Source organism: Nerophis lumbriciformis, linkage group LG22, assembly GCF_033978685.3.
Source record: "Nerophis lumbriciformis linkage group LG22, RoL_Nlum_v2.1, whole genome shotgun sequence".
Lineage (NCBI taxonomy): Eukaryota > Metazoa > Chordata > Actinopteri > Syngnathiformes > Syngnathidae > Nerophis > Nerophis lumbriciformis.
In genome coordinates this window covers 31103717-31121885 of record NC_084569.2, presented here as the reverse complement: position 1 = coordinate 31121885, position 18169 = coordinate 31103717, and the positions used below count along the sequence as shown (strand labels likewise).

Below are 18169 nucleotides of genomic sequence, written 5' to 3'. Positions count from 1 at the left end.
GCAGGTCCATCTTAAACACATGTGGCAGGCCACTTTTAAAAAATGTGGCTGGCTATATAAAAAAATATAGCTGGCCACGTTCAGTGAAGTGGCGGACTACCTTAAAAAGATATGGCTGGCCGCATAAAAAGATATGGCTGCCGCATAAAAAGATATGGCTGGCCGCATAAAAAGATATGGCTGGCCGCATAAAAAGATATGGCTGGCCGCATAAAAAGATATGGCTGGCGGTGTAAAAAGTCATGGCTGGCCGCATAAAAAGATATGGCTGGCTGCATTAGAATTATGTAGCGTGCCCATTAAAATTATGGGATGGGCCACGTTAAAATGAAGTGCAGGTCCACGTTAAAAAGATGTGGCTGGCTCTATAAAAAAAAATACAGCTGGCCACATTTAGTTAAGCGGCGGACCACGTTAAAATGTTGTAGCCTTAAAAAGATGTGGCTGGCTACATAAAAAGATCTGGCTGGCCGCATAAAAAGTTGTGGTTGGCAACTTTAAAAAAGATGTGGCTGGCTGCATTGGAATTATGTAGTGTGCCCATTAAAATTATGAGATGGGCCACTTTAAAATGAAGTGCAGGTCCACATTAGAATTATGTCGTAGTCCACATTAAAAAGATGTGGCAGGCCGCTTAAAAGTTGTGGTTGTCCACGTTAAAAAAGATGTGGCTGGCCGCATTGGAATTGCCACGTTAAAATGAAGTGCAGTTCCACGTTAAAAAGACGTGGCGGGCAACTTTGAAAAATGTTGCTGGCTATATAAAAACATACAGCTGGCCACGTACAGTAAAGTGGCGGTCCACATTAAAAAGATGTGGCTGGCAGTGTAAAAAGACCTAGCTGGCCGCATAAAAAGATGTGGCTGGCCGCATAAAAAGATGTGGCTGGCCGTGTAAAAAGATATGGCTGGCCGCATAAAAAGATATGGCTGGCCGCATTAGAATTATGTAGCGTGCCCGTTCAAATTATGGGATGGGCCACATTAAAATTAAGTGCAGGTCCACATTAAAAAGATGTGGCGGGTCACTTTGAAAAATGTGGCTGGCTATATAAAAATATATAGCTGGCCACATTCAGTAACGTGGCGGACCACATTAAAATGTTGTAGCAAGCCACCTTAAAAATATTTGGCTGGCTACATAAAAAGATCTGGCTGGCCGCATAAAAAGTTGTGGCTGGCCGCATTGGAATTATGTAGCTTGCCCATTAAAATTATGAGATGGGCCATTTTAAAATGAAGTGCAGATCCACATTAGAATGATGTCATAGTCCACATTAAAAAGATGTGGCAAGCCACATAAAAAAAAATATACCTGGCCACATTCAATAAAGTGGCGAACCACATTAAAGTGCAGGGTCACATTAGGACGTGGCGGGCCACTTAAAAAAATATGGCTGGCCATTTAAAAAATATATATATGGCCACATTAAAAGATATAGCTGGTCACATGAATGAAATGGTGGACCATATTAAAATTGTGTAGCGTGCCCATTAAAATTATGGGATGGGCCTCATTAAAATGAAGTGCAGGTCCACATTACAATGATGTGGCAGACCACATAACACATAATGTATGTGGCGTGCCCATTAAAATTATGGTATCGGCCATTTTAAAATGAAGTGCAGGTCCACATTTAAATGTGGCGGCAAGCCACATGAAATGATGTCGGGCCAGCTTTAAGTTTGACACCTGTGTTCTAAATGAAGGCTTTGTTTTCTTACTGGGTCCAAAGTGGAAGTGGTACATTAGGAACATGTTCTTGTTGGTCAGATCAATTACTGTGAACAAGTTTTGGATGCAGATTCTTTGATTGACAAGTCAAATTAAGCATCAAGTAATTGTTTGTTATTGTGTAATTGTTATTTATTGTGTCATTGTTTGTTATTGTGTAATTGTTATTTACTGTGTAATTGTTTGTTATTGTGTAATTGTTATTTAGTGCCAATGGTTTCCTTGTGCAGATTGCTGAGTGTTAGTCTGCACTACATGTCATTTCAGTGTGATGGCGCCATAGCACAAACAATAACACACCTATTCAGTGTGTTTGCTTGTTTTTTTTTGTTTTTTTTAATATATATCTATTTACATTATGGCCGCCATTACGGTATTTTTTAGTTGAAAAAGACCTCAAAGTCCTCCAATGCACTTTGAACTAAAGTGTGAATTTTAACTTTAATTTTTCAACACAATAAACGTAAGTGTAGTTGATATAAGGAGTAACACAAAAATGTAAACAACATTTCTGGAGGATTTATATGATTATATTTTAGTGTTAAGTCTAATTTTAAGAAGCCGTAACAGGCAACAAATGCTATTTTTATTTTTGTGTTCAATATAGTGTCAATTAAAGCGTGAGATAATTATGCTGTCCCGACCTGATTAAGGCCTGTTAGGTCCGGAAGAGAAAGAGATGATACAGTATTATCTGCTCACAGATGTTACCTGGTGGTTGTTTCAAGCACACCACAGCTTGTCCTGGATAGTCCCACTCCTTAATGCTTTAGTCACACGCAGGATTCTCACCGGGAGATGCAAAAACACAACCTTTCCTTCTGTAAAGAAAAAGGAAAGAAACGGCTCAGCAGGCGGGTCCAAACTTGTTCTACGTGTTCAGTAAATGAAAGTATGCTGACACATTTTGTACACTAAATCTGCAAAAGGGTCAATATATGCTAATATACAAAACAGCTTTGTGTTATATTCATACTTGCCAACCCTCCCGGATTTTCCAGGAGACTCCCGAAATTCAGAGGCTCTCCCGAAAACCTCCCGGGACAAATTTTCTCCCGAAAATCTCCCGAAATTCAGTGCATTTGATGAAAGCACTTTTGTGCGTGCCACACATGCATCATCAGAGAGGGTGTTCAGCACGGTTCGAAAAATAGTGACAGAGAATAGAACAAGGATGGACAATTCAACCCTTAACTCAACAATGAGTAGATGAGTGTTATGTGTGTGTATATGTGTAAATAAATGAACACTGAAATTCAAGTATTTATTTTATATATATATATATATATATATATATATAATAAAAGAAATATATATCTATAGATAGAATTAACTGAAAGTCAAGTATTTCTTATATATATATATATATATATATATATATATATATATATATATATATATATATATATATATATGTATTTTTATATATATATATATATATATATATATATATATATATATATATGAAATACTTGACTTAGTATTTCGTAAAGTATTTCTTATACGTATATATATATATATATATATATATATATATATATACACACCGGTATATATATATATATATATATATGAAATACTTGACTTGGTGAATTCTAGCTGTAAATATACTCCTCCCCTATTAACCACGCCCCCAACCACACCCCCCCCCCCCCCCCCCCCCCCCCCCCCCCTCCCGAATTTGGAAGTCTCAAGGTTGGCAAGTATGGTTATATTGGACCAAGCAGATTAGTGTCATATCTAATAATATTTTAAGTTCTCCTAAAATGCCGAGGGCCAATAAAAATTAAGCTGCGGGCTGAAAATGTCCCCCGGGCCGCGCTTTGGACATCCCTGCAGTCCAGCATACAAAACCCGTCAAGTCAGTCCTGCGAATAATCACAGTGAAATGCTGACTTTGCATCAGTGAGGTATTCTCTCGCTGAATGTTCTGAACCCCTGTTTCCATGCAAGGGCTGTATTGAGGTGTTGTTTGTGTCATGCTGAGGCCCGGGCAATTATTTTGACACGGGGGGCCAAATTTAGAGAAAAAAATGTGTCTGGGGACACTAATACAAAAACTCACAATAAAGTCTGAATGCTAAAAATGTTACGACAGACTGCCAGAAAAAACGGGAAGGAATGTTATTTTTTTTTACTGAATGAGACACCCAGAATGTACATGAAAATAAATAATGTGGGCTTTACAATATTAACTATGAAGGATAAAACACTGAATATTGACCACACTGCCCCTCTCGACCGACATATTTTACAATCAAGCGAAACGCAACAAAAATGCAACAAACAGCGAAATATGAACGTGAAAGATAAAAAAAACAAAAACACCTACAATCTGATAAATGTGATACATCACTAAGCTGTAGAACGTTGTTGTAAAAATCTCCTTCTGCGTCTGTCCCTGACACCCGCATTTCAGGCTCTGGAAACACTCTGTGGAAACGCTCCCCACCCACACTGCTTGGTGCCTCGTCTGAGCTGCTGTGACTTAGATTACCATAGTAACTAATTAGATGAACATAGTAACTAATTAGTTGACCATAGCAACTAATTAGATGACCATAGCAACTAATTAGATGACCATAGCAACTAATTAGATGACCATAGTCATACTTGTCAACCCTCCCGAATTTTCCGGGAGACTCCCGAAATTCAGCGCCTCTCCCGAAAACCTCCCAGGACAAATATTCTCCCGAAAATCTCCCGATTTTCAACCTGAGCTGGAGGCCACGCCCCCTCCAGCTCCATGCGGACCTGAGTGAGGACAGCCTTTTTTCATGACGGGAGGACAACAGGGTGACAAGAACTAAATCATCCAGACTAGAGACAAATTGTATTATTATGTTTATCTTACCTAAAAATAAATATATTTATTAATTAAAAAAAAAAAAAACTAAATACATTTTTACTATATATTGCTAAAAACATCAAAATTGTATTTTTATTTGTATTTTTTCTGACTCCATATTACATCCAGCCATAGAATTAAAATAAATATATTTGAAATAATTAATTTTAAATTATCATAATAATTCATTTAAAATGACCATATTTAATTATTAAAATAATTGCTTGTTTATCAACAACTTTAGCATTTTATTCATTACATTTTGAAGCTCTCAGAAGCAAAGTTATGTTATATTCCTTAAGATTTATTTATGCAAGTTTGAAGTATCAATTATCTAAACACAGTTTTGTTTGCATATTTTCAGGATGTAGATATATATATATACATATTATATATATATATATATATATATATATATATATATATATATATATATATATATATATATATATATGTCTTAATAAGGTTATCCAAAAAATAGTGCTCGATACCGTAGTAGAGCGCAATATATGTATGTGTGGGGAAAAAAATCACAAGACTATTTCATCTCTACAGGCCTGTTTCATGAGGGGGGTACCCTCAATCGTCAGGAGATTCAGGAGAAATCTCCTGATGATTGAGGGAACCCCTCATGAAACAGGCCTGTAGAGATGAAGTAGTCTTGTGATTTTTTTTCCCACACATACATATATTGCGCTCTACTACGGTATCGAGCACTATTTTTTGGATAACCTTATTAAGACATATATATATATATATATATATATATATATATATATATATATATATATATATATATATATGTATATGTATATGAAATACTTGACTTGGTGAATTCTAGCTGTCAATATACTCCTCCCCTCTTAGCCACGCCCCCAACCACACCCCCACACACCCGACCACGCCCCCACCCTCCACCCCCCACCTCCCGAAATCGAATGTCTCAAGGTTGGCAAGTATGCCATAGTAACTAATTAAATGACTATAGTAACTAATTAGATGACCATAGTAACTAGTATATCATGCAAAAGCACAGATTCCAACCATTGAAACACTTACGGTAATTAGAAAACATCACTGCACATCATAATGGCAGCTAAAGTTTCCATCTTAAAAATCTAAAAAAAAATGATCTAGGAATGTCCGGCAGGCCAGATTGAAAAGCTTAACGGGCCACATGCGGCCCCCGGGCCTTAATTTGCCCAGTGTCTGTGCAAGCTAGTCGGACATTTTTTATTTTTTTTAACTCCCAACTGCAAAGCCCTCCGACACATCTTTCATGTAAAATATCAGTTAGATCGCGGACGGTGTGTCAATCGACCGCCAGCCAGGCATTGAAAAAAAAAAAAAATTAGCGATCATAAATCTTTACTATGACGTCACTTTCGTCACTTGATTGACATTCACGGCACCCGAGGGTCCTGTGAGATGATGCTGTCTGCTGCCAGATCATTATTAAGAAAAAATGACCGACAGGAAGGTAAGAAACACTTTTTATTTCAGCCGTATCTCGCGGCAAAAGTCTAAAGACTGACCGCACAGTTCCTGTCTTCACAATAAAAGTGCTGCTCCATCCTGCCTGCGCTAACAAAATAAGAGTCTCCGAAAGCTAGCGCAAACAAGCTAGCAACAGAGTTTACCGCCAATGTGTTTCTTGTAAAGTGAGTAAAAAGGAGTATGGAAGCTGGACATATAACCAAAAACCAACCACTTCAATGTGGTATTGGACAGAACGGAGGACTTTTTTTCTCCTCCACAATGTAAAATCGAAAATGTGGAAGTTGTCAGGACTACTGTGAATCTTGTCTGATTCCAATCAATGCAAGTCATCAGAATCAGGTAATACACTAACTTATATTCTTGTCTTCATGGAAGAAAGAAAATCCATATATTAAACATGTTTGCATTTTGTACACCTTAACTTGTTAACAAAAACGACAAAATAAATAAATATGTTTTATATATATATATATATATATATATATATATATATATATATATATATATATATATATATATATATATACATACAGTATATGTATACAAGAGGTAGATCACCTTGACTTGCCTGCTGCAAAAGTGTGAGTCACCACTGACTTAGAAGATTATACAAACTACATTTAGCTGTATGTAATTTCATATGCATGGGATATTTTGTATAAAACACGTACTAATTTCTTATTCCTCTTAAAAGGTCAGACCTTGAAAGCTGCAAGTGGGATATTTCTGACTTTCCAGCGGTCTTGAATGCAGCATTAGCTGACATCGTGTGTAGTTGTGTGAAAAAACAACATTAGAATAGAATGAAATAGAATGCACATGCCATGCTGGTATTTTCTGATTACATACCAAGTTTTGGCATCTTAATAATCCACAGCAGCGGTTCTCAAACTTTTCCCACCAAATGACCAACATTAAAAACCAACACTTAGACCTACTACTTAGCGTAGTAGGCCTAAGTGTTCATTAAAAACAAGGCAGAGGTTTTATTAAACATTAGCATTTAATATTTGTGGCCACAGTAACTTCATACAGCGTTTGAACAGTAACACTGTGTTGGAATATTTGTTTGGAGTACCACTGGTGGTACACGTACCAGTCTGAGAATCACTGATCTATGGGTGATGCAACAGATTTAATTGAGCTTCAACCTTTATATAAGTCTTTTATATAAGCCCACATATATACTTATACTTGCTATAAGTATATATGTAATGTAGTAACAGTAACACGTTCATAATAACACGTAATATTTACGTATTTTGCTCATTTTAGACATAAAGCGGCATCACATTTGCTTTTCTATTCAACAATAACAAATACTACTAATCATGGCAGACTTCATGAAAGACAACAAAGACGATGATGATCCAGAACCTTGTATTTTTGAGCCTGAATATAAGGAGGATGACCTACAAGTTTTAGAAGCTGAGTGCTAAATAGATCCAGCTTTAGTGAAACACTTAGCATCAAGTCGCAATATTGCTAAGTGCTGAACAAGAAATACCAACGATGAATACAATAAAACTTACTGTACAATGCCTGCTCTCACTGGGATGCCAACTCTTGGAATGTTTATACATTATCGTTTGGATAAAGAATTAACCATAATCCTCACGCAGGTTTAAAAAAAAAAAAAAAGTGCCGCAAAGGAGCGTCTTTTCGGCCTAAGTTGGATGTCAAAGTTGACCAACTTCTCGGTTTATCTCCACAAACTTCTACTATCCTGGTGAGAGGCGTGATTTAAAATCTAGAATTAACTTTCACCAACTCAGAGGCGATGCAGCAGCAGCAGCTCAGTATGCCATTATAGCAGCACAAGCTAGTTAGTTCTCTGTGATCACGGCACCGCTAAAAATAGTTTGTTTGCGTTAGCGCTAGGGATGTCCCGATCCGATATTTGGATCGGATCGGCTGCCGATATTTGCCAAAAATTGCGTATCGGCAAGGCATGGGAAAATGCCGCTCCAGATCCAGTTTTAAAAAAAACTCCGGTCCGTGTTTTCCAACGCACCTATCTAAATAATACATTCCACTTTTCTGCTGCTCCGTAATTTCCGTTCCGCATTTTCCAGCACACCTTCAACACATCCACAATTCTCACACAGTTGCTTTTAGCTGCTGGCATTACACGACAGGCTCTTCTCACTCTTTCCTGTGTCTCCCTCTCACAGACAGCAAGCGCACCTTCTTACACACGTCACATACTGTCACGTCATACGTCACATACGTATACGTCCTCTCCCAGCAGAGAGCGAGGTAGCGGCATGGCTAACGTTAGCTGTGATGCTAGCGCAGCGGCTAAGGTGCGCGCCTGCTCAAGCGTCCTCTGCGCACGGCAAATCTATGCCACGCACAAAATCAAATAAAAAAATAAGCGCATAACAATTTTCGACACACCGACACAACAGAGAAAACAGTTTTCGTCATCATTGTTCAAATATTGTGACGTCTGTCGAGACTCTTATCTCCATTCGGTGCCACACGTCCACACAATCAAAATGCCGAGGCAGGCAAAAATTTCCACATCAACACCGTATGAAAAAATTAGTGATTTTTTTTGTTGTGATTTCCTTCTCTGCATGAAAGTTTAAAAGTAGCATATATTAATGCAGTATGAAGAAGAATGTTTTAATGTAGACATGCAAGCCTTGAAAGAACATTTTGAAAATCAAGACTACCGGTACATTTCCTGCAAATGGGTGCATTTCTACCCTATATTTTAACTTTAGATTTATTCTCACATTAAACTCTTTTGGCTGTCTTTTTGACACTTACATCCGGCGCCCTCCTCCACACCCTGGATTATAAATAATGTAAATAATTCAATGTGATTATCTTGTGTGATGACTGTATTATGATGATAATATATATCTGATAGTATATATCTGTATCATGAATCAATTTAAGTGGACCCCGACTTAAACAAGTTGAAAAACTTATTCGGGTGTTACCATTTAGTGGTCAATTGTACGGAATATGTACTTCACTGTGCAACCTACTAATAAAAGTCTCAATCAATCAATCAAAACACATATAATCATCATACTGCTGTGATTATATGCATCAAGTGTTCATTCAAGGCTAAGGCAAAATATCGAGATATATATTGTGTATCGCAATATGGCCTTAAAATATCGCAACATTAAAAAAAGGCCATATCGCCCAGCCCTAGTTCAATGATGCCATTTCTGTTTGTCATGTATAATTTTGTCTATTTTGTGTTTATCCTTGAATAAACAGGTCAGTTTCTTGTTACCAACCATTGTGTATTATTCAAACTCCCCTAATTCAGCTGGCTAGTTGTTATCAAGAGTACTAAAACCCTTTTCAACATGATTCTGACAACTAAGTAGGCTAAATAACTTTAAACTTTAATACATGCTCGGATAGGCCAGTATCGGTATCGGTCAGTATCGGTATCGGATCGGAAATGCAAAAACAATATCGGTATCGGATCGGAAGTGCAAAAACCTGGATCGGGACATCCCTAGTTAGCGCTTACAGTAACAATATCGCTAATACTTGGTTAACGTACAGTTGTGGGAGAATTTATGATTCCTTGGCCATTCTTCAGAAAACATGAATGATAACACAAAAACCTTTCTTCCACTCATGCTTAATGGTTGTGTGAAGCTATTTATTGGCAAACAACTGTGTTTACTCTTTTTAAATCAAAACGGCAAAAGAAAGTACCCAAATGACCCTGCAGCCCATTTTTCTTCAACTGCCTCCTTATTGTGCATCTTGAAACAGCCACACCACCATTTTTCAGAGAGTCCTGTATTTCAGCTGAAGTTATTTGTGGATTTTTCTTTGCATCTCGAACAATTTTCCTGGCTGTTGTGGCTGAAATCTTTGCTGGTCTACCTGAATCCCTCATCTTCCACTTCTTAATCAGTGTTTGAACACTGCTGATTGGCATTCTCAATTCCTTGGATATCTTTTTATACCCCTTTCCTGTTTTATGCAGTTCAATTGCCTTTTCTCGCAGATCCTTTGACAATTATTTTGCCTTCCCCATGACTCAGAATCCAGAAACATCTGTGCAGCACTGGATGAAAGATGCAATGGTCTGTCAGAAGCCCAGAAACTCACTGACCTTTTATACACACATATTAATTACAAACAAACAGGTCACAGGTGAGGATTGGAACCTTGATTAGCCATTCAAACCTGTTTGTGTCAACTTTTGTGCATGTTATCAGATCAAAGTCACTGGGGTATGTAAACCTTTGATCAGGGTCATTTGGGTACTTTCTTTTGCCGTTTTGATTTAAAAAGAGTAAACACAGTTGTTTGCCAATAAATAGCTTCATACAACCATTAAGCATGAGTGGAACAAAGGTTTTTGTGTTATCATCCATATTCTCTGAAGAATGGCCAAGAAATCATAAATTCTCCCAGGGTATGTAAACTTATGTATATTTGGGGAGGCGTGGCTCGGTTGGTAGAGCGGTCGTGCCAGCCACACCGGTTTAAATGTAGCCTATAGATGTAGATAATGGGTTTCACTATGTAAAGCGCTTTGAGTCTTGAGAGAAAAAGCGCTATATAAATACTAGGGATGTCCGATAATATCGGCCTGTTGATATTATCGGCCGATAAATGCGTTAAAATGTAATATCGAAAATTATCGGTATTGGTTTTTGTTATTATCGGTAACATTTTTTTATTTTTTATTAAATCAACATAAAAAACACAAGATACACTTACAATTAGTACACCAACCCAAAAAACCTCCCTCTCCCATTTACACTCATTCACACAAAAGGGTTGTTTCTTTCTGTTATTAATATTCTGGTTCCTACATTATATATCAATATATATCAATACAGTCTGCAAGGGATACAGTCCGTAAGCACACATGATTGTGCGTGCTGCTGCTCCACTAATAGTACTAACCTTTAACAGTTAATTTTACTAATTTTCATGAATTACTAGTTTCTATGTAACTGTTTTTATATTGTTTTACTTTCTTTATTATTCAAGAAAATATTTTTAATTTATTTATCTTATTTTATTTAATTTTTTTTAAAGTACCTTATCTTCACCATACCTGGTTGTCCAAATTAGGCATAATAATGTGTTAATTCCACGACTGCATATATCGGTTGATATCGGTATCAGTTGATATCGGTATCGGTAATTAAAGAGTTGGACAATATCGGCAAAAAGCCATTATCGAACATCCCTAATAAATACAAATCACTGCTCAGGTCACGAGATGTAAATGGAGTATTGTTGCCGGTTTTTGGATGTTTTTTTAGAGGGCTTTACAGGTTCAATATTGTACTCCGAGTATCTGCATTGTTAGCCACCTCTTGCTTGCTGTATTTTACGAGTTAGAATGCATAAAAAAGGTCAAACGTGTTCTTGTCTTACCTAGGGATTGTGAACGATAGACACAATTCTAAAGTATTTCACTTCCATTGCATTTTGCAGACATTGTCCATCCTGTCTTTATTTTTCAAACATTTATTTTCGCTCCACGCTCTCTCTCTCTCTCTCTCTTTTGCTTTTGCTGCTATGTATGTGCGTGCGAACATGTGACTGCGATCCCGCACAAGCCGCCACCGTACACGACCTGCCTGCGTTGTGTGTTTTGTAGGATCTAACAGCTATTGGAGTAACGAAACCCGGCCACAGAAAGAAGATGGCGGCAGAGATTAATAAACTGAGTGTCACGGAGTGGCTGCCCGAGCAGAAGCCTGTGAGTAAAAAAAAAAAAAAAAGACGTGTAATTAAGTCATTAAAAAGAAGCTACTCTAAGTTATGAGCTCCGTTGTTTCTGCTCTTCCTGTAGGCCAGTCTCGGAGAGTGGTTGTGCGCTATTGGTCTAAGTCAGTACCACCAGGTGTTGGTGCAGAACGGCTATGAGAACATCGACTTCATTACGGACATCACATGGGAGGACCTACAGGAAATAGGCATCACCAAACTGGGTAAGTCAAGTATGAGAACAGGGGTGCCCAAACCTTTTCCACTGAGAGCCACAGACTGACAAATTGAAGGATGTCGGGGCTATTTTTGTACAAACCCCGTTTCCATATGAGTTGGGAAATTGTGTTAGATGTAAATATAAACGGAATACAATGATTTGCAAATCATTTTCAACACATATTCAATTGAATGCTCTACAAAGACAACATAATTGATGTTCAAACTGATAAACATTTTTTTTTTTGCAAATAATTATTAAATTTAGAATTTGATGCCAGCAACATGTGACAAAGAAGTTGGGAAAGGTGGCAATAAATACTGATAAAGTTGAGGAATGCTCATCAAACACTTATTTGGAACATCCCACAGGTGAACAGGCAAATTGGGAACAGGTGGGTGCCATGATTGGGTATAAAAGTAGATTCCATGAAATGCTCAGTCATTCACAAACAAGGATGGGGCGAGGGTCACCACTTTGTCAACAAATGCGTGAGCAAATTGTTGAACAGTTTAAGAAAAACCTTTCTCAACCAGCTATTGCAAGGAATTTAGGGATTTCACCATCTACGGTCCGTAATATCATCAAAGGGTTCAGAGAATCTGGAGAAATCACTGCACGTAAGCAGCTATGCCCGTGACCTTCGATCCCTCAGGCTGTACTGCATCAACAAGCGACATCAGTGTGTAAAGGTTATCACCACATGGGCTCAGGAACCCTTCAGAAACCCACTGTCAGTAACTACAGTTGGTCGTTACATCTGTAAGTGCAAGTTAAAACTCTCCTATGCAAGGCGAAATCCGTTTATCAACAACACCCAGAAACGCCGTCGGCTTCGCTGGACCTGAGCTTATCTAAGATGGTCTGATACAAAGTGGAAAAGTGTTCTGTGGTCTGACGAGTCCACATTTCAAATTGTTTTTGGAAACTGTGGACGTCGTGTCCTCCAGACCAAAGAGGAAAAGAACCATCCGGATTGTTATAGGCGCAAAGTTGAAAAGCCAGCATCTGTGATGGTATGGGGGTGTATTAGTGCCCAAGACATGGGTAACTTACACATCTGTGAAGGCACCATTAATGCTGAAAGGTACATACAGGTTTTGGAGCAACATATGTTGCCATCCAAGCAACGTTACCATGGACGCCCCTGCTTATTTCAGCAAGACAATGCCAAGCCACGTGTTACATCAACGTGGCTTCATAGTAAAAGAGTGCGGGTACTAGACTGGCCTGCCTATAGTCCAGACCTGTCTCCCAATGAAAATGTGTGGCGCATTATGAAGCCTAAAATACCACAACGGAGACCCCCGGACTGTTGAACAACTTAAGCTGTACATCAAGCAAGAATGGGAAAGAATTCCACCTGAGAAGCTTAAAAAATGTGTCTCCTCAGTTCCCAAACGTTTACTGAAGGAAAGGCCATGTAACACAGTGGTGAACATGCCCTTTCCCAACTACTTTGGCACGTGTTGCAGCCATGAAATTCTAAGTTAATTATTATTTGCAAAAAAAAGTTTATGAGTTTGAACATCAAATTCTGTGTGAATGCTGATGAGCCATAGCCCAACAGAAATTTTAACAGTTAGCCCACTGGCAAGATGGCGTCTATTAACAAAAAATATGACTCATTTCTTGCTCCAAGCAAAAGTAGACTGACCATACGTCCTCTTTTCACCGGACATGTGCTCTTTTGTGGGGCCGTCCGGGCGGAGTTTTCAGTCAGGGTTGCGTGTATTTTCAATGTACGTTCAGGGTTAAGAAGGGGTTAAAAACAAAACAAATTGTGCGCGCAGCAGCATTGGTGAGGGAGGGGCAGAGACAGAGAGAGAGAGATAGTTATGATAAACGCGCATGCGTCGCCAGGCTTTGATTTTTATCCATAGATTTATCAGATTGAATTTTTTATTATCTATAGCAGGGTTGTCAAAAGTGTGCCCCGGAGGCCATTTGCGGCCCACAGCTAATGTTTTAAAGGCCCACGGCACATTCTAAAAATACTATTAAAATAAGCAAACACATAACAAAAGTGAAATAAAAACGCTTAAAGGTGAAATGTAATTTAGAAAAAGTTGCAATGTTGACTAATAAAACAAAGCTGTTTTTTTTCCCTTTCAAACTGTCATTGCCCAAAACATAATATTGAATCAAAATCAATGTTATTATGAATTATTGACCTATCCAAGGTTCCGATTACTTCACATCAAATATTCCACTAAGAAACATATTTTTGGTGGAAGATTTTGCATATTTTGTGCTTGCCATTAAAAACATAGTTTTGTTTGACAAAAAAGGGCGGAAAACAAACAAACAAAAAAACAACATAAAAAAAACTAAAACATTTTGAAATGAGGAATAGATCTGATGTTGATGTAGACTCCATAGATTTAAGCGTTAAATATAAAATGTATGTATGCCCTGGCACACCATTATGATCATTTCATGACCGAAGCAAAACACTTTTTACACGTTTATACTGAAATAAATACACCTACAACTTATTAAATAAAAACATAGAAAAAACTACCAGCAGCGGTAAAGTTTAGATCCATGAAGGAAAGAAGAAAGTGAATGAATGTTTATAACTGAATACATTTACATATGCATACACATTTGTTTTCTTTTTTAATTATTTTTTTTAATGAATTAAGTAACGTTTATGACAACCTTTTTCCAAAACACAATATAGAATGTGAGATATAACAGGATAATGCATACGTTTATCATGTTTTCAAAACGCTTACAAAAAAGTGGGACCCCATTTTGAAAATTCCTAGCGCCAACACTGCTGTCAGAGGAGAAAAATGCTTTATTTAAATAAATATATTATTTATAAAGCAAGTTCGAGTATCATTGGCAAATTTTCACCTAGTCCCGGCCTTGGCGTGCTGCCCGCCTTGGCACGCATATATGTGTCCTCTTTTTGGGATTTCAGAATATGGTCAGTCTAAGCAAAAGGAGCTAGTAAAGCTAACATGCTAACAGTACAATGCTAAAATACTAACAATAGTATGCTTACAGTTAGCATTAGTGAAATACTGAAATATATAACACTGAAGTATATATTGGCAACAAAAAAAAGCTAGCATGCATGCTAAAATACCAACTGTAACATGCATCAAGGAGCAAAATATATTACTCAGACGTGCATATCTGAAAAATGTGTAAATAAAAAATAAAAAAAAACACACAAAAAAAAACACTTAGCATGCATGAAGTACCAAAATATGACCTACAAAATTAGCTTAAAAAAAGCCAACATGCTAAATGTTAGCATTTGTCAAGTAACAAAATATTTGACACTGATGTGTATGCCTGCAAAATTGGCAAAAAGAAAGCCAGCATGCTTAATATTAGAATGCTAACAATTGTGCCGCGGGCCCTTAAAAAAATTAGCTACGCGCCGCAAATGGTCCCCGGGCTGCACTTTGGACACCCCTGTACTAGAATTTAATTTTGCATGACATTTATAGGACCTGCATCACTTTTAAAGCACCGCAAGGTTGAGCTCCATAGACTTGATCATTGATTTATTTTGTAAATAATAATTTAGTTACTTTGTTTAATCTGCAAATGGTTAAATGTGATCACAATTTATTATTATTTGGGATCTTTTGATCAGGGTTTTATGTTGCCGATTCTGAAATCGATCATCCATGAGTGAGATCGGCCGATACTAATACCGATCACATGTATTATCTGTACATTTTAAAATATATTTAAAGTGAGTGCTGACAGTTTTACAATATCAACACAGTATTTCAATTAGGTTTTGTTTCTCTTTTATGATATACAATTGTTTGAGCAAAACAAAGTCAATCATACACAATAACTAAACATCTACTACTCATTTAAATTATTTGGTTTTTGTCGTTCTGTGTCCAGGGAATTATTTTCTGAGTTTGTAAACATGAACAAAAACAACATCAAAAAAAGATTTTAAGAAACAAACAAATAAATATCCATCTAATCGTTCCAGTATCGACTATATATATACCCTTGGTGTCGACACCACTTATTTATGGATCGATCCTCCCTCCTCTTACATGTCCTCCACTGGCTGTGACAATGCTGACACACCAACAGTTGTTATATTATCCTCTTTCTAGACTCTTTTATTTTGTTAATTTCCTGTTTACAACCGCTTACTTTCTGTTTCCATCGGCACCTAAAAAAATCCAAAACTACTACCTACTACTCATTTAAATTATTTTGTTTTTTGCCCTCAAAGTCCTCCTGTGTCCATTGCATTATTCCCTGAGTTTGTAAACAACAACAAAAATATTTTGAGAAAATAAAAAATATCATCCCAATCCCTAGAGTATCGATCGTTTACTGACACCACATCTTGAGTGTCGTGTACTGACTGCGACAATTCCAACAGTTGCTGTTATATTATGCTCTTATTTTGTTAATTTCCTGTTAATTGCCACTTTCTGTCTGCTGTAATATGCTTCCATCTTCACCTCTTAAACTTTACTGAGCACCTATTTCTTGGTGTTGTTTCAAGCTAGCTTAACAGTTAGCTTAACCATTAGCATGCCCGCCCCTGACTTTGCTCTCGGTGTGTAACATGTTTAGCCTTGTCCTCCAGTGATAATGTTACTTAAGATTAGGGCTGCAACAATTAATCTTTCACATCGATTAAAATCGATTATAAAAATAGTTGCCAATTAATTTAGTCGATTCGTTGGATCTATGCTATGCGCATGCGCAGAGGCTACTTTTTTTTAATTTTTTTATAAACCTTTATTATAAACTGCAATATTTACAAACAGCTGAGAAACAATAATCAAAATAAGTATGGTGCCAGTATGCTGGGTTTTTTTTTTCAATAAAATACTGGAAAGGATAGAAATGTAGTTTGTCTCTTTCATCCGATTAATAATCGATTAATCGAAGTAATAATCGACAGATTAATCAGTTATCAAATTAGTTGTTAGTTGCAGCTAGTGCTGCAACAACTAATCGATTAAAATCGATTATAAAAATAGGTGGCAATTAATTTAGTCATCGATTCGTTGGATCTATGCTATGCGCAGAGGCTACTTATTATTATTTTTTTATTATTATTATTTTTTAATAAACCTTTATTTATAAACTGCAACATTTACAAACAGCTGAGAAACAATAATCAAAATAAGTATGGTGCCAGTATGCTGTTTTTTATCAATAAAATACTGGAAAGGATAGAAATGTAGTTTGTCCCTTTCATCCGATTATTAATCGATTAATCGAAGTAATAATCGACAGATTAATCGGTTATCAAATTAGTTGTTAGTTGCAGCTAGTGCTGCAACAACTAATCGATTATAAAAATAGGTGGCGATTAATTTAGTCATCGATTCGTTGGATCTATGCTATGCGCAGAGGCTACTTGTTTTTTTTTTTGTTTGTTTTTGTTTTTTAAATAAACCTTTATTTATAAACTGCAACATTTACAAACAGCTGAGAAACAATAATCAAAATAAGTATGGTGCCAGTATGCTGTTTTTTATCAATAAAATACTGGAAAGGATAGAAATGTAGTTTGTCTCTTTCATCCAATTATTAATCGAAGTAATAATCGACAGATTAATCGGTTATCAAATTAGTTGTTAGTTGCAGCTAGTGCTGCAACAACTAATCGATTAAAATCGATTATAAAAATAGGTGGCGATTAATTTAGTCATCGATTCGTTGGATCTATGCTATGCACAGAGGCTACTTATTATTATTTTTTTATTATTATTATTTTTTTTTAATAAACCTTCATTTATAAACTGCAACATTTACAAACAGCTGAGAAACAATAATCAAAATAAGTATGGTGCCAGTATGCTTGGTTTTTTTTTCAATAAAATACTGGAAAGGATAGAAATGTAGTTTGTCTCTTTAATCCGATTATTAATCGATTGATCGAAGTAATAATCGACAGATTAATCGATTATCAAATTAGTTGTTAGTTGCAGCTAGGGCTGCAACAACTAATCGATTAAAATCGATTATAAAAATAGGTGGCGATTAATTTAGTCATCGATTCGTTGGATCTATGCTATGCGCAGAGGCTACTTATTTTTTTTAAATTTGTATTTATTTATTTTTTTAATAAACCTTTATTTATAAACTGCAACATTTACAAACAGCTGAGAAACAATAATCAAAATAA

General features: G+C 36.6%; 1 protein-coding gene and 1 long non-coding RNA gene across 8 annotated transcripts in view; one reads left to right on the top strand and one right to left on the bottom strand.

The window, feature by feature from the left end:
• caskin1 (CASK interacting protein 1) overlaps window positions 1-18169 on the top strand; it is a 339666-nt gene that overhangs the window by 296033 nt on the left and 25464 nt on the right. For all 6 annotated transcript variants that reach the window (XM_061973687.2, XM_061973688.2, XM_061973685.2 and 3 more), the window contains 2 exons: window positions 11695-11796; window positions 11890-12028. In XM_061973687.2, the coding sequence (XP_061829671.1) occupies window positions 11695-11796; window positions 11890-12028 (241 nt within the window). The remainder of the gene's footprint in view (window positions 1-11694; window positions 11797-11889; window positions 12029-18169) is intronic.
• Window positions 1-18169, bottom strand: part of LOC140679716 (uncharacterized) — a 196952-nt gene that overhangs the window by 156505 nt on the left and 22278 nt on the right. For both annotated transcript variants that reach the window (XR_012051092.1, XR_012051090.1), the window contains exon 2: window positions 2447-2556. This is a non-coding gene — a long non-coding RNA (uncharacterized lncRNA). The remainder of the gene's footprint in view (window positions 1-2446; window positions 2557-18169) is intronic.